Source organism: Panthera uncia, chromosome X (genome assembly GCF_023721935.1).
Source record: "Panthera uncia isolate 11264 chromosome X, Puncia_PCG_1.0, whole genome shotgun sequence".
Taxonomy (NCBI): Eukaryota; Metazoa; Chordata; class Mammalia; order Carnivora; family Felidae; genus Panthera; species Panthera uncia.
Window position 1 is genome coordinate 52,640,420 of NC_064817.1, and position 25,355 is coordinate 52,665,774.

General features: G+C 37.7%; 1 protein-coding gene across 2 annotated transcripts in view; it reads left to right on the forward strand.

The window, feature by feature from the left end:
* The window catches only part of YIPF6 (Yip1 domain family member 6), a 42,516-nt gene extending 35,249 nt beyond the window's left edge, over positions 1-7,267 (forward strand). For both annotated transcript variants that reach the window (XM_049644668.1, XM_049644669.1), the window contains exons 6-7: positions 536-693; positions 2,473-7,267. In XM_049644668.1, the coding sequence (XP_049500625.1) occupies positions 536-693; positions 2,473-2,591 (277 nt within the window). In that variant the 3' untranslated portion in view covers positions 2,592-7,267. The remainder of the gene's footprint in view (positions 1-535; positions 694-2,472) is intronic.
* Positions 7,268-25,355: the final 18,088 nt, after the last annotated feature.

Below are 25,355 nucleotides of genomic sequence, written 5' to 3' on the forward strand. Positions count from 1 at the left end.
TTAAGAACTGAGAACAAACTGAGGGTTGATGGGGCCTGGGAGGGAGGGTAGGGTGGGTGACTGGTATTGAGGAGGGCACCTGTTGGGATGAGCACTGGGTGTTGTATGGAAACCAATTTGACAATAAATTTCATATTTTAAAAAAAAGGATATTATGTCCATTTTGTGGAAGAAATGGTCCATAGCTTTCAACAAATTCTTAAATAGGTTTTTAAACTAGAAAAGATTAAGAATCACTGTTTTAGAGGTTCAGTGGGAAAAGGAAGTCTTTACGAATTAGAGTAGATCATCTGGTATCCTAGATGATTGACTCTTAAGGAGTGTGAGAGGAAAGGAGGAAGAGTATGGGCAGAGAAAAATTAAATCATATGATTAATACAGAAACCTATCTTCATAAAATCAATGTTAAAGTATAGGTATTATGTATTTTGAGGACTGTAAGAATCCAGGCTACATAGAAATCTGTGTAATAAACTATCTCGTGATACAGATCAAATATATTTATCATCTTTATGGTTGTATATTATTTTTTTAGATCTTTTTTCCAGAGCCTCTGTGTGCTGGGTTACTGTATACTTCCCTTGACAGTGGCAATGCTGGTTTGTCGGTTGGTGCTTTTGGCCGAACAAGGACCAATAAACTTCATGGTCCGGCTTTTTGTGGTGATCGTGATGTTTGCATGGTCTATAGTAGGTAAGAATGTATTTATCTCTACAATGGCAAAACATACAAGGACAGGAGTTAAGAAATGAAGACCAGATGAGGAGCAATGTAACTCCTAAGTCATACATGGGTGATATGATTCTTTCCAGTGTCATCCATGGAACCCTCTTCTCTGAGTAGGCATTTGATAGGGGTGATGTCCACCTTATGAAGATTGGGTATCTAGATTTTTGAGATGTAGATAGTCACACCCTTTTTTTTTAAATTATTAAATAATATATAGGATTGGGAATGGAGATTACACTAGACCTAGCTCAGTTCCTGGCATGTAGGAGGCATAGGTGACTTGAGAAATGACTTGGGACTTTTCCTGTGAAATTCATCATAATAAAAATAGTAGCTTGCATATACAGATTGCTTATTACAGACCAAGCACTGTTGTGAGGCTATGTATGCATTATCTCACTTAACCCTCACAACAGCCCTAATAAATAAAAACAATATATATTAGTCCTATTTTTACAGATGAGGAACAGACACAGAGAGGTTAAACAACATGCCCTAGGACACATAACTAGTGAATAAGGGAATTAAGTTTAAAACCCAAGCAGATCTCACACCTCTTTAGAAGTGTACTAAACGATCTCCCAGTATAGGTTGTTAGGTATCATTATATAGTACTTTTATGCTTCAGTAGAACATTCTGTTAACAATTAGGAAGAGCCTGTAGCAGTGGCAGTAAATGCCAAGTGCTCATTAGTTTTGCCTTCCTAAAATTCTCTTAAAATTCTACCTTCAGCTACAAGGTAGCTTCTTGTTTCATGGGATAGACAGATTGCTTAATATTTTTAAGTGCATTATCATGTCTTTGCTCTGGACCATGATTAAAATCCAAGAAGTAATCCAAAAGTAAGGTCCAAGAGTGATAGAATTGATACTGCAGAGACTGTATATTAAGCTCGAGTGCTTTACCCATGGGAGAACTCCTCATTCCCTCACATAGAATCTGATAATTTACCCTATATGTAGTTCTAAATACCCAGTGTCCAGGCTCATAGCAGTTCAGAAAGTAGAATCTTAGAAGGGAGAGAGGCTCCTGTAAACATTCCATTTTTTAATTCAGCAAGTATTTCTTAAGCACAAACTCTGTGTCAGGCATTGTGCTAACCATGGTCTCCATCCTCAGAGTTCATAACTTAGTGGAGCAGCCAGACATGTAAACACTTAAGGGCAATAGGCATCCAAGGTGGAAGATGGAAGTCTGTGCAGGGCATGGTGAGGACACAGAGGAGGTATGTGGGCAGATCTGCCTGGGGTGGCAGGATAACAGATGGTTGTTCAGGAAAGATTTCCATGAAAGGGGGTCATTAATAAGTAAAAATATGAGTCTCCTTTCCTGGGTGGACAAGAGGGACAGCATCATAAAGAGCTGGTAACTTAAAAATAAGAACAGTTACCTAGCACAGCAGTATGAAGTCATTTGCCACAGGAGCAACTAACCTTAGACATCTTTGTAATAAGCCTACTCATCACAGTTTAGTAACTTCTGAGAAAAGAGTAGGAAACCCTTTTTAGAAAGGTTTTCATGTAAAATGGTTGAAATCTTAATATTAGAAACTAGAGCTCTCAACTGTCTGGGAAACTATGCTTCAAAATGCCTTTTTCTCTGAGGATATCAAATATAACTGAACTTTTAGTATAATTCTATGTTCCAGACTATGCCAAGCACATTCAAGTTTAGTAGATGTTAGTGGTTGTGACAATCTTATTATATTAAAGGTTCCATTTTGTTTTGTTTGTTTTGTTTAGCCTCTACAGCTTTTCTTGCCGATAGCCAGCCTCCAAACCGCAAAGCCCTCGCCATTTATCCTGTTTTCTTGTTCTATTTTGTCATCAGTTGGATGATTCTCACCTTCACTCCTCAGTAAATCAGGAAATGGAAATTAAAAACCAGTGAATTGAAAGCTCGTCTGAAAGATGCAATTTACCATTGAGCTTTGCCTGTGGCCCTCTTTTGTCTAATTTTGGAGATATTTTGAGATGAAAGGGGAGCCATAAAGCACCATCACCATTTATGTAAGGAACTGGTGTTTGAAAGATTGTCCTTTTCCTCTTAATGTCATTTCTTGAAAATACATAGTATACACAGTATAGTGCTGCCTTAAGGCATAATAGGGTCACTGTGGTCCATTTGCGTGACAACCAATGATTTGGAAAGCACATGGATATATCCTGCAAGTTGAGTAGAATTAGTAACTGTATTTTCAGTTTTGAGAATACCAGTTCAGGTGCAGCTCTTAAATACATTGCCTTATGACTATTAGAATATGCCTCTCTCTTCATAAATAAGAATCGATAGTCTGTATCCATTTCCTTTTATTTCTCTCTTAGGCTTAAAAAGGCAATGACAGAGGTTGGGAAGGGGGTTCATAACTGGGTATGAGAAAACATGCATCATGCATCAACCAGTGTTCAGATTTTGACAGGGGAAAATTCTACACTTGTTGCTTTTTTAAAAAGCAAAGGACAGCTAAAGAATTGGCTTCTTTAGTCTTTCCATATAGTCACCTTTCTGCCATGCTTAACAGCACCTCAGTGACACTCTAATTTTTAATCTTACCCCCCTAGCTCTGAATATGCAAACTGTTCGCAGTTACCATATAATTACTCTAATTTTTAATCTTACCCCCCTAACTCTGAATATGCAAACTGTTCACAGTTACCATATTATTTTCCTTTGATTAAAGCTCTCTGTGGACCAGTGCTTGAACTTATCCAGGTGGAAGACCTCAGAAATTTAGATTGATAGGTCCTTCATGCATATTATCACGTGGGCACTTTGTTCTTAATAGTAGGAGGTAGTTTGGATACAGCATAGCTCTAAACAATTATTCTGCATAGTCTGGCCTCTAACTAGAAAGTAAAGCTAAATCAGAAGCCTGCACTTAACCATGTGAACATGGAGGGATTTAGTGTTCTGATGGCTGGTTCACAAAACAGCTAGATGCTTAGAGCATGACGTAGGATGAGTTGGGTTTACAGCTGCCACCTTTTCATAGTGGGCTTAGCAGTTTTTTCATTAGATGTGCTTCTCAGATTGGGGAATAGCAATTTATTTTCTTGGTTTTAGACTTTATTTGTAAAGCTAATTAACTCTTCTTTAGACAAGTACTTTTTTTGCATGTGTGCACCTGCTTGTATTCTCAGCTATTTATACACACAAGTGTGAGGGCTTTTCAGGAAGCAGAGTGTCTGGAAAGGCTGATTTCTAAGCTAAACTGGGCTCCTTTCAGGTAATATGAGCTACTGCCTTCTATAAATTGCACATTGAAGAACTCTTAATAGACAAAAGATTAGGAGTCAGCAGACAGCATCCACTGTATATACAGTTACTTATAAAGATAGGAATTTATTCCACATTTTTTCTTTATCATGGAATTTAAATATTTATTCATTTTGTATCTAAAGACTATCTACACATAGATATATAATTTTAAAAACGTATTTTCTCCATTCTCAGCTTAACTAAGAACAATACTAGGACAAATGTGTTCTTGGAGTGATATTAAATTACAGAGCGTTACAAAGTTGATTCCCTCTGTCCCAGCCTTGTCCAGAGTTTTTGTTTATATCTTTATTTCAGCTTCCCTTCTAAATTTTAAAATAAATCTTGTGAGCACAAAGCCAATGTTTCAGTCTTGAAGTGGTAAAGAAAATATTTTGAAACTGTTTCTGACTGGTCCAAAAATATCATCCATTTCCATTGTCTGAAATTTTCTAATTTCTTACCAAAAACATCTTTCTTCCAAAGTTATTTCATACTCTGTCCCAATGGTTATAGTGTAAAATTAAAAAAAAAATAATCATGTTTCTCAAAAGGGAATTATCTGCTGGATTTTATTCAGGCTAAATATTTTGGTCAGAAATTTTTAGGGCCACAACTGGAGTAGGGGTTGTGTGTGTGTGTGTGTGTGTGGGGGGGGGTTATACATATTGGGTGTTAAGGCAGCTTGTTCTGTCTATTAACCTGTTGCTCTTTGGTGACTTGAAGAATGGTTTTATTTGATTTAAATGAAAGTGGGTAAAATGGAGATTATGTTTCTCAAAATGAATGATCAGTTTTGTGGCATAAATTATATTTTCTTAATATATGAAAAAAAAGTGCATTGCTTTCTGTGGCAGAAGACCTGATTATCTGGAAGTTGTAACCCTCAACACAGCTTTCCCTGATTTGCTGCAAAGGCACATGGCTAATTATAGAAAGAAAGACTAGAATAGAAGGGGATTTTAACAAAGGAAACCCTGTTCCAAGAATTGGGAAGTTTCATGCTTTAGATGAAACTCAAGTGTGTGAGCATCATTACCAAATGTGGTGGATCATTGCCACGTGTGGTGCATCACTACTGTCGTGGCTTATCATTTGCTGCTCTTGCCTCTGAGATTGAGCCTCCACTGTCATATTCTTTAGCAATAGGAAGGGTAAAGACTGGATTTAATCGCTGTTCAGATTATAAAAACTCAACTGATGCAAATGTATTTGTGCCATGTAGTCGTAAATGTCAGTCATACCATTAATTTTCAAGTCTTTTGCATCTTAAAAGGCTTATTACATGAATTCAATTGGATCTTTTTATTGTGATGGGGGTTTTGTTTTGTTGGGCAAGGTGGGCTTGTCACAGAGCATGGGACTGGTAAGCATTTAACTGTTTACTATATTTGTCTTTTTATAAATATTCCCCAGATGTGGTGAGAAGGTTAGCAAGACTGTATATGAAGATTTAATTGTATACTTCTTATAAGCTAACTACTTACTGTACCTGGACTTCCTGTTTATTCCTGGAGATGAAAATGAAAATCTCCTGTCATTTGAAATCTTTGGGTAACATCAAATCATTGAAATTTATCTGAATGCTATCATGATATGATCAGACATCCATTGCATGCAGCTGTTCTATTCCATGTAAAATACTGACATTGTTATTCTTTATTAGACTGTTAATTTCTGAGACAATTTGGATAGAAATAAATGTGTGAATGTTAATATATGTAAATTAGAAATACTTTTCTAGATTCTGTGGGCTTTTATTGAAAGTAAAGAATTTCTAGTGATTTACTCAGGCCATAGGATGGCCATATAATAATAATAACAGTAATATTACTACTAATAATGGTTAACATTTATTGGACACTTACATTGTGCCAGGCAATATTCTATTTTTTTAAGAATTTTTTTATAACAGCTTTGTTGAGATATACTTTACCAAATTCACCCTTTTAAAGTGTTATACAATTCAGTGATTTTTCAGTATTTTCACATAATTGTGTAATTATCACCACTCTCATCTTAGAACATTTTCATCACTTCACAGTAAAATCCCATATCCAGTAGCAGTCACTTCCTCTCCCACTTCTCCCCAGCCTCTGGCAATCACCAGTATGCTTTCTGTCTCTGTGGATTTGGCCAGGCACTATCATTAAGTGCATTTTATATATCTCCTTTAATCCTTAACATAAAATGCTACAGTTCTTATTTTACAAGTAGAAAATTGAGTCACAGAAAGTTAAGTAAATTGTCCAAGGGCATGCAGTAAATTGATTTAAAATAGGAAAACGTGGGGTGCCTGGGTGGCTCAGTCGGTTAAGCATCTGACTACTGCTCAGGTCATGATCTCATAGCTCATGAGTTCGAGCTCTATCTTAGGCTCAGTGCTGACAGCTCAGAGTCTGGAGCCTGCTATGGATTCTGTGTCCTCCTCTCTCTCTGCCCCTCCCCTCTTCACGCTCTTTCTGTCTCTCAAAAAATAAATCAACATTATAAAATTTTAAAAAATAAAGTAGGAAAACACCATAGATGGGAGCATAGTAGGACCAGTTTTGAATTGCATTGTTATGTACATGAAATGAATGTACCCCTTTCCCAGGGTATGCTCCCTGTCATTAACCATTATACCCTACAACTGACTAGAGATAGATAACTCATTCTTTTTTTCCCCTGAGTAATAGAACACTATATTAGCATCTGAGAAAAACACAAGAGCAGGTGTACATTGGAGTTAGGTTTGCTGCCCCCTGCACCTTGAATCCCTTTTCTCTCCCTTCTCCCCACCAGCACACACACCCCTCCCCCAAATTCCCAAAGTCTTAAGAGTCAAACGGACTTCTGCCTCTTTCATCTTAAATCTTCCATAGGGATGTTTAATGCATCAAAATTTAACCTGTTTATTCAGGTGTTTATAGTCCTCAGATGCATCTAGTCACCTATAGTACCATTTATATTTCTAAGACTTCAGAAAGCAGTACTGTGAGAATAAAATCCTTTTTTTATTTTGGTTAAACTAGGTGGGGAAAATAACAGTAAGGGCATTGCCTTAATGAAGTCAGTGGTTCTGCCTGGTAGGACGTGGCCACATGCTGCTATTGCTCACTCTGTTCTCTTTATTTCAGAACTTTTTAAACTATGCCATCACTGCTGGTAATTTCTTGGTCCTCTTTAGTACTCCATTTCAATCCTGATCTTTCCTATAAATAATGAACCTGTGGAAATAATAAATCTGTAAAATGATTTGTGAATGTTAAATGTGCAAATAAAAACACTGGAAAAGGAGATTTTGTATGTGCCTCTTCTTGTACTGAAAGATGCAGAGATATTTGCTGCATACTATTTTCAGATAGTAATATATTATCATCAGACAATATTGAATGCTGTGTAGGATTGCACAGGAAGCAAGTTAGTAAGAGAAATCACATTTATTGAGCAAATAATATATACCAAGTGTTAATATTAGCTACTTTATAAACAGTATCTCTAATCACAACAGCCTTTTGAGGTTGGTGGTATTATCCTTATCTCAACATTTTGGAACCTGGGAACTTGGGAAGGTTAAATAAATTGCCTAAAGTCACAACACAACCAGGGTTCAAACTCTGGTTTTATGACTCCATAGTCTTCTATATTGGTTCTTTGCCATCATACCTACCCACTTAAAGTAAGCCGCATCAATCAGGTACCTTAATAACATGGTGAGAAACTGGGTTTTCACACATCTTCTGGGAACTATACCTGTTTCTGCTTTCAATTTGCAATCTACTTGGAGAAACTGAACTCACCATCCCTACACACTAATAGTTGAAATGCATTGTGGTTCTTATTTTTGGTGCCACATAAGATCTCAGAATGAGCAGTAAGAACAGGAATACATCTGTGACATATTGGGAGAATTTGTATCATCCAAGATGGGGGTGGGGTGTGGCATTCCAGATGGTAGAGAATACTTATGAACAAAGGTGAGGGAGCAGGCAAGTCTAAAGCCATCTGTGTGCACATGTGCAAGTGTGTCACGTCCTTTACATAATCACAATGCTTTGTGAAATTTTTCTAGCTGCCTTTATTTCACTTTGCAAGGTAGATAAAGCTTCTAAGCTTATACCTAAGGAAATAGGCTCAGGTAAGTGAAGTGATAGGCCTTGAATGATAAAGCCAGTCTCAAGAACACAATTGGAAAGTTGTTCTTCATGTTAATATTGATCCTTTTCTAATGATAACTCACATACTGAAGTAAATTCAACTGACTTTGGAAAATAAAGTTGGTTGGATAAGATGAGACCAAATTATTGAGGGTAGATACTGAAAAGTCATGAGTAGGTCATACTGTGGTAGGAAATAGGATGTTTTCAAAAGTTCTGGAGCAGGGGAGTTTTTTGAAGAAAGTTACCTTAATGGAATAAATGAGGACCTTGAAAACTTGGATTATGAGTAGGGTAGAGAAGAAAGGAATGCCAATATATTTCTAACCATGGGCCTTGAAGAATGGTATGTGTTTGAGAATAGGTACTGAGTTTGACCATCAAAGCGATCATATCCTAAAGACAACTGGAAATACAAGTGAATTGTAAAAATCATAGCTAGGAATGTAAATTTGATCTTGTAGATGTGATGCATGTTGAGAGAATGTATTGTTTCAGTCTTGTCGACAAGTGTAGTTGCTGAAGGGAAGGCCTGATTAAGAATCAGAAAGATGAGAAGGAAGAAATGAAACTATTACTTATGTGCCACAGATTTCTACATGGTACCTTCGTATTACACTAACCTTTTGAGGGAATTTCCTTCATTTTTACAGAGGAAGAAGCATTTTGGATTCAGTAAGTGGCAAAGTTGGAATGTGAACACAGCTCCATCTTAACTCAAAAGTGTATGTACTTCTGCTATGCTCTGCTACCCTTACAGAAAGTTTTATACTCTGAAAGTCTAAGAATGAGTGTCTTGCACAAAGTAGGTGTTCAGGAAATGTGTTGAATTAGTTAAAAGAAAAATAGGCAGTAAATAGGTATTACATGCTGAGTGTGGGGGCATGATGAGAAATAAGAATTGAAAAAATATATTTGGCTAGAAGGCTGTGGTAATTTGATTGCATTAGTGTCTCAATATTTTACCCCTCTCTGAATCCCTGCCCTTTGCCATGTGACTTTGAAGTTCTTCTCAGTAAAAGGCAGAACCTATTCCCCACCTCTTCTTTCTCAGTGGTCCTTATAGCTTGCTTTGCCTAATAAAATCTGGCAAAAGTAATGGTGTGACCCTGCAACCTGAGGCTTTGTGTGTTTTTATTTATCTCTCATTTCTCTGCCATATCTGTGAGAACATGCCTGAATTAGCCTGCTGGACATACAGAACATAGCCCAGTCATCCCAGCCTTAGCTATTCCAGATTAGCCCAACACCAACTGACTGTCAGACAAATAAGTGAGCCTTCTAAGAGTAGAAGAACTGCCCAGCTGTAGCCAACATAAGTTGTCAATCTGCAGATTCAAGAACTAAATAAATACTTATTGTTTTAATCTACTAAATTTTCAGTGGTTAGATATGCAGCATTATAGTGGCGGTAGATAACTGGATACAAAAGCCATTCTTAATTTTCTTTTTAGGTTTCCAAAGTTATTAGAAGCTTGAGGCACTGAGTATTGGCTTCTTATCTGTAAAGTCATATCAAGCACAGAATATTAGAGATGAAAGGAATCTTAGAGATAGTTGATCCCATTTACTTATTTTACCAGTGAAAAGCTGAGGGTCAGAGAGGGAAGATTACTTATCCAATGCTAATGGAAGGAACCAGAATAAAACTTAGTTTTCCTCACTTCAAGTCCACTGCTCTTTATATAACATAACACAGTAGAGTAGCTGAAAGGATCATAACCTAATGCAAAAAAAAAAAATCAACACTTTGTCACTGTACATATGTAACAGTGAAAAAAGGAGATGCTTATAAGAAAGAGTGATAGGTTGCAAGGAATAGGGTTTATTAAGGGAGTAACTACCGAAAGAAGATGAAAAGGACTGTGATTCTGAACATAGTTGGTAGATCAGCTTTGGAGAAAGTAGAGAAACCTCTTGTGCGGTGAAAATGAAGACTGAGTGGTTAGATAGATACGTTAATGATTAAATGTTGCACCTCAACAAGTTTGTTGACTGTTACATTATGCTAGATACTGAAGATTCAAAACTGCCTCAGGGGAGTGATAGCACCAAGATGGTGGCAGAGGTTACTCCTAACTTCGCTGCCATTCACAAGAAGAACAACTAACAACTATTCAAGAACAAGACACCACTGAGAGAATCCTAGAACATAGGGGTGAGGCTGAAGCACCCCACTGTACCACAAAGACCAAGACAGACGGAATTAGAAGGGCAAGAGAAATAGCTACATGTTGACGACATTGCTCCTCCTCCAGTCCAGCACAATGCCATGTGGAGACATCTCTCCTAAGCTTCTAGTTACTCCAGTAGGACAAGGAGGACAACCCAGGGGAGGCAATCATCCCATCCAGCATGGTAGGTTGCTCTGCAGGAGCCCCTGCTCTGTTCTCACACCAAGGGGATTGTAAGGAAATTTATGGGGCTCAACCACTGGGAATCTGATGAAGGGAGAAGCTTGCAACAACCAGCACATGGATCTTGGCAGACCAAATTCATACCTACAACGCCCATGTAGTCCCAACTAGCAGATTTGCTCATCTGCAAAACCAAGTTGGGGACAGACTCTGACTAGGGAACTTGATGGGGTGCAGATGTTCCTGATTCAGATCCTGAAATGAGATATACTGGACATAGAACCCATGTTGCCTATACCAAGGCAAGTAACTGAATCACAGGTCCACCTACTATGGATGGCCTCTCAGCCCTATCCAACTATAAGGGCTGGCAACAATCTCTGGAAGCTGTGCTGGCTCAGTGGTGATTGAGCTGAGAGGCAAGTAGAACTGATCACCCCCAGAGCAAATCCAGTACTGGGCATGGAGCATTCATGGATTAATTCATAGCCAAAGCTCAGGGTAGCTCCTAGCTCCTTCCAACCAAAGAGACTGGGAAATTGAGAGTAGACTGGAGTTCCCCTACTCCCAGCCAGGTAAGAGAGCTGAGACCTAGCGCCCCACTTGCTTTGAAGAGTGTCTTCTGGTCTCATCTGACCAGAAAAGCTGGGACAACTCCTGGAAGCTGTGTGGCTCAGCAGTACTTGAGCCAAAAGGTCGTCAAAGCCAATAGTTTTCAGAGGAAAGACAGTGGCCGTGTTCTATCTGGGAATTGGGGTGTAAGTTGGTTTAAGGCAACAAGGAGCTTTATTGCCTTTAGAGGTGCTTCTGCTGTGCCAAGGCAAGGACTCTAATTCATAGCCCTGCTTATCACTTAATACAGCCCTCAGTCCATCCAACCAGGGGACCTAACCAGAGCACACAGTTGCATAGCCCATTCAACAACCCTATATATAGTAGCACTTGAAAAGAGACCACAGCTGATGGCTCACCCCATCTGCAAAGCAAACTAGTGGCCTTGGAAGACCGTGGCAGAGTAGGAGGACTCTACCTGATGAAGGTCCCACAAACACAACTACATAACTATCAAATCATCCTAAATACACCACAAATTTACTTGAAGACTGAGAAAAATACACAACTAAGGGGGAAAGAGGCCACATTGGAGAAGGCAGGATGTGTGAAGACGTGGTTTAGGGGAGAAACCGATTATGAGTGCTGAGAGAGGAGAGAGCCATGGTCACAGAGAAGGAACAGAAACAGAAGGGCACACAGGGAAACACACACAAGAAGAAAGTTTCCCCAAAGCCACTGGCTGGGAAAACAAGAGGGGTGAATTTCTTGAGTTCTTGCAACAAGCAGGGCTTCAAGCCAAGAGTTTTAAAGGTCAGTAGGCTTGGCTAAGATAGTGCCCACTGGACACTGCCCTGCTCCTAGAGAGAAGATGGGCAAACAACCCAGGGGCAGACAGCATGGAAACAGAAATCTGAACAATGCCTGGGGCACACAGGGAGAGATTATTTTCTCTGGAACCTGTCACTGAGAGGCAATTTTCACCAAGATACCTCTAGGAAAAAAAAAAGGAGTTGGCGGGCGCCATTTCCCTCCTTCATCCCTCAGCATAAACACAGAGCCACCTGCTCGATGCAGCACACTGCAGACACAGGCCCCAAATCCCTGCACTCTGGTGGAACTGCCCTTTTTAGTCATGCTAGCCTAAGTGGGGCCCTTGCCCAGAACACCAGCACAAACACCTGCTCACACAGTTTCCAACCAGAGATTTCTTCAGGGTCTCAGTTCTACTGGATGAAGTTTGGGGTCTCATTTCACAAGCAGAGCAGAGCACACGTAGTTAAAACCACATTCACACCAAGGACCAAACACTGTCTACTATAGGCAAGAAAAGACACCTGAAAGAGCAGCTAAAACACAACAATAGAGAGCATGCAACACACACAAGAGACACTCCATGAAGCACCAGCCCTGGACACTACATGACCTCTTCTTCATAAAGCCATTACTTTCAGAAGCAGGAAACATAACTGGCTTTTCTAACTGGCAGATACTTAGACAAAATGCAAAGATAGAGGAATTTAGCCTAAATGAAAGAACAAGATAAGGCCTTGGCCAGAGATCTAAGCAAAACCAATATAAGTAACATGTCTAATGGGTAATTTAAAGCAACAATCATAAGGGTGCTCCCTAGGCTTGAGAAATGAATAAAAGACATCAGTGAGATCCTTACCACAGAGATAAAAGAGTTGAAAAAGAGTCAGAGATGAAGAATGAAATAAAGGAGATTGGAAACATGCTTGATGCAATGAAAAGCAGGCTGGAAGAAGCAAAGGAAAAACAGTGACCTAGAAGACAAAATAATGAAAAACAATGAAGCTGAAAAATAAGAAATAAGAAAATAACAGACTCTTAAAGAGCAAACTTAGGGCTGCTGGAGGGGAGGTGGGTGGGAGGATGGGTTAAATGGGTAATAGTCATTTAGGAGAGCACTTGTGATGAACACTGGGTGTTATATATCAGTGACAAATCGCTAAATTCTCCTGAAACTAATTATGTGTTAACTAACTGGAACAGAAATAAAAATCTGAAATAAAAAAATAAGAAAATACATGGAAACAAATGAAAATAAAAACAAAATGGTCCAAAAATTTTGGATGCAGCAAAAGCGATAAGATGGAAGTATACAGCACTATAGGCCTATCTTAAGAAGCAAGAAAAATCTCAAATAAATAACCTAACCTTACACCTAAAGGAGCTAGAAAAAGAACAATAAATGAGGCCCAAAGACAACAGAAGGAAGGAAATAATAGAGATTAGAGAAAAAATAAAAGGTATAGAAACTAAAAAAAGAAATTAATAAAATCAGGAGCTAGTTTTTTGGAAAAAAAAATAATAAAATTGGTAATCCTCTAGCCAGACTTATCGAAAAGAAAAGAGAAAGGACCCAAATAGGTAAAATCACAAATGAGTGACAAGAAACAACAAACAGTACAGAAATACAAACTTCTAAAAGAATAGTATGAAAAACTATATAACAACAAATTGGACAACCTAAAACAAATGGATAAGTTCCTAGAAACACATAAACTGCTAAAACAGGAAGAAATACAAAACTTGAACAGACTAATAACCAGCAAAAAACAAAAAATTGAAACAATAATCAAAAACTTCCAACAAACCAAAGTCCCAGGCCAGATGGCTTCATAAGGCCAATTCCACCAAATATTTAAAAAAGAGTTAATACCTATTCTCAAAGTACTCCAAAAAATAGAAGAGGAAGTAATACTTCCAAATTCATTTTATGAGGTCAGCATTACCCTGATGCCAAAACCAGATAAAAATTCCACTGAAAAAGAGTACTATGGGCCAAATAGCCCTAATGAACATGGATGCAAAAAATCTCAAGAAAATGCTAGCAAAACGAATCCAACAATACATCAAAAATGTATGCACCATGATCAAGTGAGATTTATTCCTGAGTTGCAAGGGTGGTTCAATATTTGCAAATGAATCAATGTGATATACCACATAAAAAAGAAAGGATAAGAACCATATGATCATTTCAATTGATGCAGAAAAAGCATTTGACAAAATACAACATCCATCCATGATAAAAAAAAATCCTCAACAAAGTATGTTTAGAGGGAGCATATCTCAACATAATAAAGCCCATATACAAAAAACCCACAGCTAATATCATCAGTGGGGAAAAATGGAGAGCTCTTCCTCTACAGTCAGGAACAAGGCATGGATGTCCAATCTCACCACTGTTATTTAACATAGTATTGGAAGCCCTAGCCATACCAATCAGAAAACAAAAATAAATAAAAGGCATCCAAATAGACAAGGAGGAAGTAAAGTTTTCACAATTTGCACATGACATGATATTCTATATAGAAAACCCGAAGACTACCAAAAAATTGCTAGAAATGAAACACGAATTCAGTAATGTCCCAGAATACAAAATCAACATACAGAAATAGGTTGCATTTCTATACACCAATAACGAAGCAGTAGAATGAGAATTTAAGGAATCAATCCCATTACAATTGTACTAGAAACAATAAGATATATAGGAATAAACCTAACCAAAGAGATTAAAGAACTATACGCTGAAAACTACAAAATATTGGGGAAAAAATTCAAGATGACAGAAAGAAATGGAAAGACATTTCATACTCACAGATTGGAAGAACAAATATTATTAAAATATCTACATTACCAAAAGCAATCTACACATTTAATATCAAAATACCAATAGCATTTTTCACAGAGCTAGAACAAACAATCCCAAAATTTGTATGAAACCACAAAAGACCCCAAATAGCCAAAGGAATTGTGAAAAGAAAAGCAAAGCTGAAGGTATCATAATTCTGAACTTTAAGTTATATTACAAAGATGTAGTGATCAAATCAGTAAGGTACTGACACAAAAATACACACATAGATCAATAGAACAGAGTAAAAAAATCAGAAATGAACCCACAAATATATGGTCAATTAATCTTCAACAAACAGGGAAAGAATATCCAATGCAAAAAAAGACAGTCTCTTCAACAAATAATGTGGGAAAAACTGGACAGCAACTTGCAAAAGAATAAAACTGGACCACTTTCTTACACCATACACAAAAATAAATTCAAAATGAATTAAAGACCTATATGTGAGACATGAACCATAATAATCTTAGAGGACAGCACAGTGAGTAACCTTTTTGACATTGACCATAGCAACTTCATTCTAGATATGTCTCCTGAGGCAAGGAAAACAAAAATAAAAATAAACTATGGGGACCACATCAAAATAAAACATTTCTGCACAGCAAAGGAAATAATCAACAAAACTAAAAGGCAACCTACAAAATGGGAGGAGATATTTGCAAATGACATATCTGATAAAGGAATAGTATCCAAAATATATAAAGAACTTATAAAACTCAATACCCTAAAAGCAAATAATCCAATTAAAAATAGGCAGAAGAAATGAATGTACATTCCCCAAAGAAGACATCTAGATGGCCAATAGACAAATGAAAAGATGCTCAACATCAGGGAAATACAAATCAAAAGTACAATGAGATATCACCTCACACCAGTCTGAATGGTTAAAATCAACACAAGAAACAACAGGTGCTAGTGAGAATGTGAAGAAAGGGGAACCCTCTTACACTGTTGGTGAGAATGCAAAGTCGTGTAGTCACTCTGTAAAACAATATGGAAGCTACTCAAAAAGTTAAAAATAGAACTACCCTACAATCCAGCAATTGCAGTACTAGGTGATTACCCACAGAATACAAAAATGCTAATTAAAAATGATACATGAGCTCTGATATTTATAGCAGCACCTTCAGCAACAACCAAATTACAGAAAAAGCCCAAATGTCCATTGACTGATGAATGGATAAAGAATATGTCATATATATTCTTTAATAATGGAATATTACTCAGACATAAAAAGGAATGAAATCTTGCCACTTGCAACGATATGGGTGGAGCTAGAAAGTATTATGTTAGACAAAATACGTCAGTCAGAGAAAGACAAATACCACATGATTTCACTAATTTTGAATTTAAGAAACAAAAGAAATGAGCAAAGGGAAAATAAAGAGGGAGAGATGGAAACCATGAAACAGACTCTTAACTATAGACAACAAACTGACGGTTACCAGAGGACAGGTGGGTAGGGAAATGGGTTAAGTGGGTGATTGGGATTAAGGAGTGCACTTGTCATGATGAGCACCTGGTGTTGTGTGGAAGTGCTGAGTCACTATATTGTGCAAATAAAACTAATAGTACACTATTAACTATCTGGAATTTAAATAAAAAAGAAAAAACTACTGGGTTCAGCTAACCAAGAAATTCAGTGCACAGTCTGGCCTGATTCTGATCCCCAGACATCATGCTGCACAGTCTCTGGTACCTGTCCTACTGTCCTTCCAGGTCAGGCAAGCTAATCCAGAGCCCCACTAACCACTGAATATATTACCAAGTCCTGACTATCTAGTAAGCCTAAGCAGAGAATCCGGGCCCATCCTGCAGAATCACTTACACAGGTAGCCAAGTCACAAGTCCTATCAAACTGTTCTTAGGCCATGGCTCCCCTCCCACTCCCCTCCTCAGAGATCAAACTGTTGCCTCGCTTAACAAACAACAACAACAACAACAAAAACCACATCATAATAGCAGGTTCTACCTGCCCAAGGACATTACCAGCAGACATACCCAGAAGTCAAATCTGAGCTGCCTGATAAAGTACTGTCTCTGCCAATATAAACCTATAAAATCTGGAAGAGGAACCTGATTACTTAAATGCAGATACTAATGTAATAAATTAAGGATCACAAAAAAATCAGGTAAATGTGACACCACCAAAGGAAACTAATGAAGCTCTAATAACTGGCCCTAACGAAATGGAGATCAATGAACTGTCAGGCAAAAAATTCAGAGTAAATCTCCTAAGAAATTTTAGTAAACAACAAGAAAACACAGATAAGTAAATAAAATTAGGAAAACAATGCATAAATAAAACAAGTTTGACAAGAAAATACTAACCATCAGAAAAAGAAACCCCAGAAATCCCAAAGTTGAAAAATATAATAAATAAACTGAAGAATTCAATAGTTTCATAAGAAGACTCAAACATGCAGAAGAAAGAGTCAGTTACCTAGACAAGAAGATATTGGAAATTTCTGAGTCTGAGGAGCAAAAGGAAAAGAGAATGACAAAAGGAAAGTCTATGTGTTGGGTTCCTGGGTGGCTCAGTCAGTTTAGCATTTGACTCTTGATTTCAGCTCAGGTCATGATCTCAAGGTTTGTGAGATCTAGTCCAGCATCAGGCTGTCAGTGCAGAGCCTGCTTGGGATTCCCTCTCTCCCTCTCCCTCTTCCCCTCCCCCCATTCATGCTCTCTGTTTCTAAAAATAAATAAATAAATAAACATTTAAAAAAAGAAAGTCTCGGTTATGGGACACAATGAATAGAAACAATGTTCTCATTATGAAATTTCCAGAAGGAGAAGAAAAAGAGACAAAGTATATTTAAAGTAATAATGGCTGAAAGTTTCCTGAACCTGGAGTGAGAAATAAAAATCCAAAAACATGAGGCCCAGAAGACCCCAAATAGATTGAATCTGAATAGGATGACACCAAGAAGCACTATCATTAAACTTAAAAAGTCAAAGACAAAGAAGGAATTTTAAGAACAGCAAAGAAAAGAGAGATTATATACAAAGAAAATTAGATGAGGTAACCATTGGATTTCTCAAACTTTACAGGCCAGGACAGAATGGTATAACATATTTAAAGTATTTAAAGAAAATGCCTGAGAACCAATAATTCTATACCTGACAAAGCTGTTCTTCAGAAACAAAGGAAGGATAATGACTTTTTCAAACAAACAAAAGCTGAGGGAGCTCATTACCACCAATCCTACCTTTCAATAAATGCTAAAGGTTGTTATCAGAATGGAATTAAAGCATGCTAATTAACATTATGAAAAACAGAGGTGCCTCGGTGGCTCAGTTGGTTAAGTGTCCAACTTCAGCTCAGGTCATGATTGAGGTTTGTGGGTTCAAATCCTGGGTCGTGTTCTGTGCTGACAGCTCAGAGCCTGGAACCTGCTTCATATTCTGTGTCTCCCTTCTCTCTCTGCCCCTCCTTCACTCACGCTCTGTTTTCCTCTCTCAAAAATAAATAAACATTAAAAATTTTTTTAAAAATTAAAAGTGTAAATCTTACTGGTAATAGTAAATATATAGTCATAGTTAAATTCTGCAATATGGCAATAGTATTGCATAATTCACTTCAATTCTAGTTTGAAAATTAAAAATGAATGTATAAAAATAATCATAACTACAATAATTATTAGTTACACAGTATAAAAAAACATGTAAAGAGGAGTTAAGATGGAGGGGTAGTATGGGGACCTGTCCCTGAAACACAATTAGATTAGCATTAAACCATTTTGAACATCTAGGAAATTGATCTGAAGATTAACGCAACAACTTGCATAATTTGAGCCACAGATCTTGGCAGGTACACAGTGCAGAGAGGTGGCTTGGGGGAGAGAAAGCGGCAGTGCCACAGAAGGTAGGGAGTCATTTTCAGAGAGGACAGAGAGAGGAAGAGAAAGGGGGAGAGAATGTAGCACATCAGGATTGCACAAGAAAAGCACTCCCCCTGAAAGTAGTTGGAGAGAAAGAGAGATAGAAAGGGTGAAACACAGGGAACTGGACAAGAAATTTGTTCCCCAAACCATGGGACAGGGAAAAATGAGAGGGTTTCAATACCACCAGGTTTCTATAACAGTGGAGCTCAGAGTTTGAAGTTTTGGACCTCAGTGTCTGGCAGTGCTCTGGTGAGGAAGCAGGGCTAATCCCTGGGAGCAGGCAGCAAGGTCCAAGGAGCCCTTGTGCCACATGGGGAGAAGCAGTTCCCCTGATTGGAGTTGCATTTGGTAAGAGGCAGTATAGCCTCTCTGCCCGCAAAAGTCTTGTCAGACACCAGAGAACTGCCACATTTATTGATACTGGAACAAAGACACCAGCTGAGTGCAACAAGACCTGGTGTCAGCTGTGTGCTACGATTTACCATAAACTCTGAGCCTTTGTCACAGTGGGAATGCCGAAATGTCTTGTGGGACAAGTTGGTACCCGGTCATTGCTCGGGGAGACCTTCCACCAGAGGATCAGTGCAGGTCCAAGCCACAGGGATCTCTAAATTGTGGGGTTTTGAAACCAGTCCCATCAGATAAAACTCTGGCAGGAGGAGGGAGGCACTGTCTGGAAGGCAGGCAGCTTGGACACTGGGAGAGTAAAAGTGGAGAGTGGACAGAAGCTTGAGACAAAGGAGGGGTGTTTGATCATATGACTGTGAGGGTGTTAGGGTGAAGCCATTTTCACTTCTACCCCACCCACACAGATCATCCCCAGAGAACTAAATAGTGCCACCAAGTGGAGAAAAGAGCCATTACAACATGCCCTGCCTAACTATGCCCTTAGGCACTGCCCCCCCACCAAGACCAATCACTTTCACCCACGTAGTCTATGGAGTGTAGTGTGCTGCAAACTTTCAGGTCTGGGAGAAACTGGATCTAGCTTTATTTGGGTTTCATTTTATTTGCTTCTTCGTTTGTTCATTTTCTTTGCTTCTGTTTTTATGTTGCTTTCCCTTTATTTTCTTTTTATTTCTAGATACAGAAATAACAATTTTTTATTCTATTTTCTTTCTTTTTTTTAATTTTTTAGTATTATGTTTATTGATTTTGAGAGAGAGAGAGTGCGAGTGGGGGAGGGGCAGAGAGAGAGGGAGACAGAATCCAAAGCAGGCTCCAGGCTCTGAACTATCAGCACAGAGCCCGATGCAGGGCTCTAACCCAAGAGTGTGAGATTATGACCTGAGCCGAAGTTGGATGCTCAACCGACTGAGCCACCCAGGTGCCCCTCTTTTATTCTATTTTATTATTTAAAAAAATATTTTTTAGTTTAAAAATTTTTAGTTTAAAATTTTTTCTCCTTTTAACAAATAATCCAGTGAAGAAATGGGCCAAAGACATGAATAGACACTTCTCCAAGGAAGACATCCAGATGGCCAACCGACACATGAAAAAATGCTCAGCATCACTCATCATCCAGGAAACCACATTGAGATACCACCTCACATCTGTCAGAATGGCTAACATTAACAACTCAGGCAACAACAGATGTTGGTGAGGATTTGGAGAAAGAGGATCTCTTTTGCACTGCTGGTGGGAATGCAAACTGGTACAGCCAACTCTGGAAAACAGTATGGAGGTTCCTCAAAAAATTAAAACTAGAACTACACTCTGACCCAGCAATTGCACTACTATTTATCCAAGGGATACAGGTATGCTGTTTCGAAGGGACACATGCACCCCGATGATTATAGCAGCACTATCAACAATAGCCAAAGTATGGAAAGAGCCCAAATGTCCATCGATTTTTGAATGGATAAAGAAGATATGGTATATATATACAATGGAGTATTACTCGGCAATCAAAAAGAATGAAATCTTGCCATTTGCAACTACATGGATGGAACTGGAGGGTATTATGTTAAGTGAAATTAGTCAGTCAGAGAAAGACAAAAATCATATGACTTCACTCATATGAGGATTTTAAGAGACAAAACATGAACATAAGGGAAGGGAAACAAAAATAATATAAAAACAGGGAGGGGGACAAAACAGAAGAGACTCATAAATATGGAGAACAAACTGAGGGTTGCTGGAGGGGGTGTGGGAGGGGAGATGGGCTAAATGGGCAAAGGGTATTAAGGAATCTACTCCTGAAATCATTGTTTCGCTATATGCTAACTAATTTGGATGCAAATTTTAAAAAATAAAAAATTAAATTAAAGAAAAAAATTTTTCCTCCTTTCTATCAAGATTCTCTCAATAAGCAGACCAAAACGTCTAGGATCTAGCTTCCTTTATTTGATTTTTTTCTTTTGGTATTAATTTTTTAATTTTTATTTTTTATTTCATTTTGTTATTATTTTTTCTTACTCCAAAATGATGAGACAGGGAAATTTAGCTAAGAAGAAGGAACAGGAAGAAATGACAGCCAGGGATTTAATCAACACAGATATAAATAAGATGTCTGAACTAGAATTTAAAACCACAGTTGTAAGAATACTAAATGGGTTGAAAAAAACCATAGATGACACCAGAGAATCCCTTTCTGCAGAAATAAAAGACCTAAAAGGATGCCTGCGAGGCTCAATCAGTTAAGCATCTGACACTTGATTTTGGCTCAGGTCATGATCTTGGGGTTCATGAGTTTGAGCCCTGCATTGAGCTCTGTGGTGGCAGCACAGAGTCTGCTTGGTATTCTTTCTCCCACTCTTCATCTCTCTCTGCCTGTCCTCTGCTCTCTCTCTCTCTCTGCCTCAAAATAAAGAAAAAAACATTTTAAAAAGAACTAAAATCTACTCAGGCTGAAATTAAAAATGCTATAACCAAGATGCAATCTCAAGTGGATGCCATGGTGGTGAGGATCGAACAAAGGAAAGCAGCAAATCAGTGATATAGAAGATAAATTTATAAGGGCCATCTAGGTGGCTCAGTTGGTTAACTGGCTGAATTTCGGCTCAGGTCATGATTTCATGGTTAAGAGTTCGAGCCTGGCATCAGGCTCTCTGCTGTCAGCACAGAGCCCACTTTGGATCCTCTTCCCTCCTCCCACCCTTTCCCTGCTTGTGCTCTCTCTCTCTCAAAAATAAACATTAAAAAAAGAAGAAGATACAATTATGGAAAATAATGAAGCTTAAAAACAAAACAAGAAACAAAGGCAAATGATTACAAGACATAGAGACCTCAGCAATTTATCAAAGGTAAATAATATTTGTATCATAAGAGTCCCAGAAGATTAGAGTGAGAAAAAGGGAAAGAATGCTTATGTGAGCAAATTATAGCTGAAAACTTCCCTAATCTGAGGAAGGACACAGACATCAAAATCCAAGAAACACAGGAAACTCCCATTAAATTCAATAAAAAACTATTACCAAGGCATGCTATAATTAAATTCACAAAATACACAGACAAGGAGAGAATCATGAGATCAGCAAGGATAATAAAAAGTCCTTAACTGACAAGAAAGACAGATCAGCTTTGCAGTAGATCTGTCCACAGAAAATTGGCAGGCCAGAAAGAAGTGGCAGGATATATTCAACATGTTGAATGGGAAAAATATGTAGCCAAGAATTCTTATCCCACAAAGCTGTCATTCAGAATGGAAGGAGAGATAAAGAGTTTCCAAGACAAACAAAAAATAAAGGAGTTAATGACCACTAAATCAGCCCTGCAAGAAATGGTAAGGGGACACTGAGTGGAGAAAAAAAAAAAAAAGCAACAAAGACTAGAAAAGGCCAGAGAATATTACCAAAAGCATCAACTCTACAGGCAACACAATGGCACTAAATTCATAACTTTCAATAATCACTCTGAAAGCAAATAGACTAAATGTTCCTATAAAAAGACATAGGGTAACACAATTAATAAAAAACAAGATCCATCTACATTTTGCCTACAAGAGACTCATTTTAGACCTAAAGACACCTCCAGGTTGAAAGTGAGGGGATGGACAAGCATCTATCATGCTAGTGGATGTGAAAATAAAGCCAGAGTAGCCATACTAATATCAGAAAAACTACATTTTAAAACAAATATTGTAGGGGTGCCTGGGTGGCTCAGTCGGTTAAGTGTCCAACTTTGGCTCAGATCATGATCTTACAGTTCATGAGTTTGAACCCTGTGTTGGGCTCTGTGCTGACAGCTCAGAGACTGGAGCCTGCTTCAGATTCTGTGTCTTACTCTATCTCTGCCCCTTTCCACTCATGCTCTGTCTCTCTCCCTATCAAAAATAAACATAAAAATGTTTAAAACAAATATTGTAATAAGAGATGAAGAAAGACATCATGTCATAATCAAAGGGTCTATACATCAAGATCTAACAACTGTAAATATTTATGCCCCCAACTTGAAGGAAAACAAATATGTAAATCAGTTGATATCAAATATAAACAACCTCATTGATAATAATACAATAATAGTAGGCGGTTTTAACATCCCATTTACAACAGTGGACAAATCATCTAAGAAGAAAATCAGCAAGGAAATAATGGCTTTGAATGACACCGTGGACCAGATGGATTTAACAGATATATTCAGAACATTTTATTCTAAAGCAGCAGAATAAACATTCTCAAGGGCATGTGCAACATTTTCCATAATAGATCACATACTGGGTCACAAATCAGCCTTCGAGATTCTACCATGTGTATTTTCAGACCACAATGCCTAAAACTTGAAGTCAACCACAAGAAAAAACTTGGAAAGGTCACAAATACTTGGAGGATAAATAACATTCTACTAAAAAATGAATGGGCTAACCAGGAAATCAAAGAACAAATTAAAAAGTACATGGAAACCAATTAAAATGAATACACGACAGTCCAAAACCTTTGGGATGCAGTCAAAGTGTCATAAGAGGGAAGTACATAGCAATCCATACCTTCTTAAAGAAGGAAGAAATGTCTCAAATACACAACCTAACCTTAAACCTAAAGGTGCTAGAAAAAGAACAGAAGATAAAGCTCAAACCAGCAGAAGGGAAACAATAATCAGAGCAGAAATTATTGATATTAAAAAAACTATTAGAACAGATAGATGAAACTAGGATCTGGTTGTTTGAAAGAATTAACAAAATTGATAAACCCCTTGCCAGATTTAACAACAAAAAAAAAAAAAGAAAAAAGAAAGTAAGAAAGAAAGAAAGATGACCCAAATAAAAAATCATGAATGAGAAATGAGAGAACACAACCAACACCACAGAAACGCAAACAATAATAAGAGAATATTATGAGCTATTACATGCCAGCAAATTGGGCAAGCTAGAAGAAATGGATAAATTTCTAGAATATGTAAACTACCAACACTGAAACAGAAAGAAATATAAAATTTGAACAGACCCATAACCAGTAAAGAAATTGAATCAGTTATCAAAATTTTCCAACAGACAAGAGTCCAGGACCAGATGGATTCCCAGGGGAATTCTAGAAAACATTTAAAGAAGAGTTAATACCTATTCTTTTGAAGCTGTTACAAAAAATATAAATGGAAGGAGAATTTGCTAACTCAATCTATGAGACCAACATTACTTTGATTCCAAAACCAGACAAAGACCCCACAAAAAAAAAAAGAATTATAGACCAATTTCCCTGATGAACACGGATGCAAAATCTCAACAAGTTACTAACAAATGAAATCCAACAATACATTAAAAGAAGTATTGATCATGATCAAGTGGAATTTATTCCTCAGCTGCAGGGGTGGTTTGATATCCACAGATCAATGTGATACACAACATTATTAATAAAAGAAAGGATAAGAACCACATGATCCTCAGTAGATACAGAAAAAGAATATGACAAAATACAGCATCTTATCTTGATGAAAAACCCTCAAGAAAGTATAGATAAAAAGAATTTACCTAAACATCATGAAGGCCGTATACAAAAGACCCACAGCTAATATCATCCTCAATGGGGAAAAACTGAGAGCGTTCCCCCTAAGGTCAGGAACATGAGAGGGATGTCCACTCTCATGACTGTTGTTCAGGTTAGTACTGGAAGTCTTAGCCTCAACAATAATACAACACAAAGAGATAAAAGGCATACAAATTGGCAAGGAAGAAGTCAAATTTTCACTCTTCACAGATGACATACTTTACTTGGAAAGCCCAAAAGACTCCACCAAAAAACTGTTGGAACTGATACATGAATTCAACAAAACCGCAGGATATAAAATCAACATACAGAAATTGGTTGCATTTTTATACACCAATAATGAAGCAGCAGAGAGAAGTCAAGGAATTGATCCCATTTAAAATTGCACCAAAAACCAAAAGATGCCTAGAAACAACCCTAACCAGAGGTAAATCATGTGCATGCTGAAAACTATAGAAAGTTTATGAAAGAACTTGAAGAATACACAAAGAAATGGAAAAACATTCCATGGTCATGGATTGGAAGAACAAATATTGTTAAAATGTCGCTACCACCCAAAGCAATCTACGCATTCAATGCAATCCCTATCAAAGCAACACCAGAATTCTTCACAGAGCTAGAGCAAACAATCCTAAAATTTATATGGTACCAGAAAAGACGCCAAATAGCCAAAGTTATGTTTAAAGAGAAAACTAAAGCTGGAAACATCACAATTCTGGACTTCAAACCATATTGCAAAGCTCTAATCACCAAGACAGTATGGTATACATAGACCAATGGAATGGAATAGAGAACCCAGAAATGGAGCCACAAATGTATAGCCAACTAATCTTTGACAAAGCAGGAAGGAGTATCC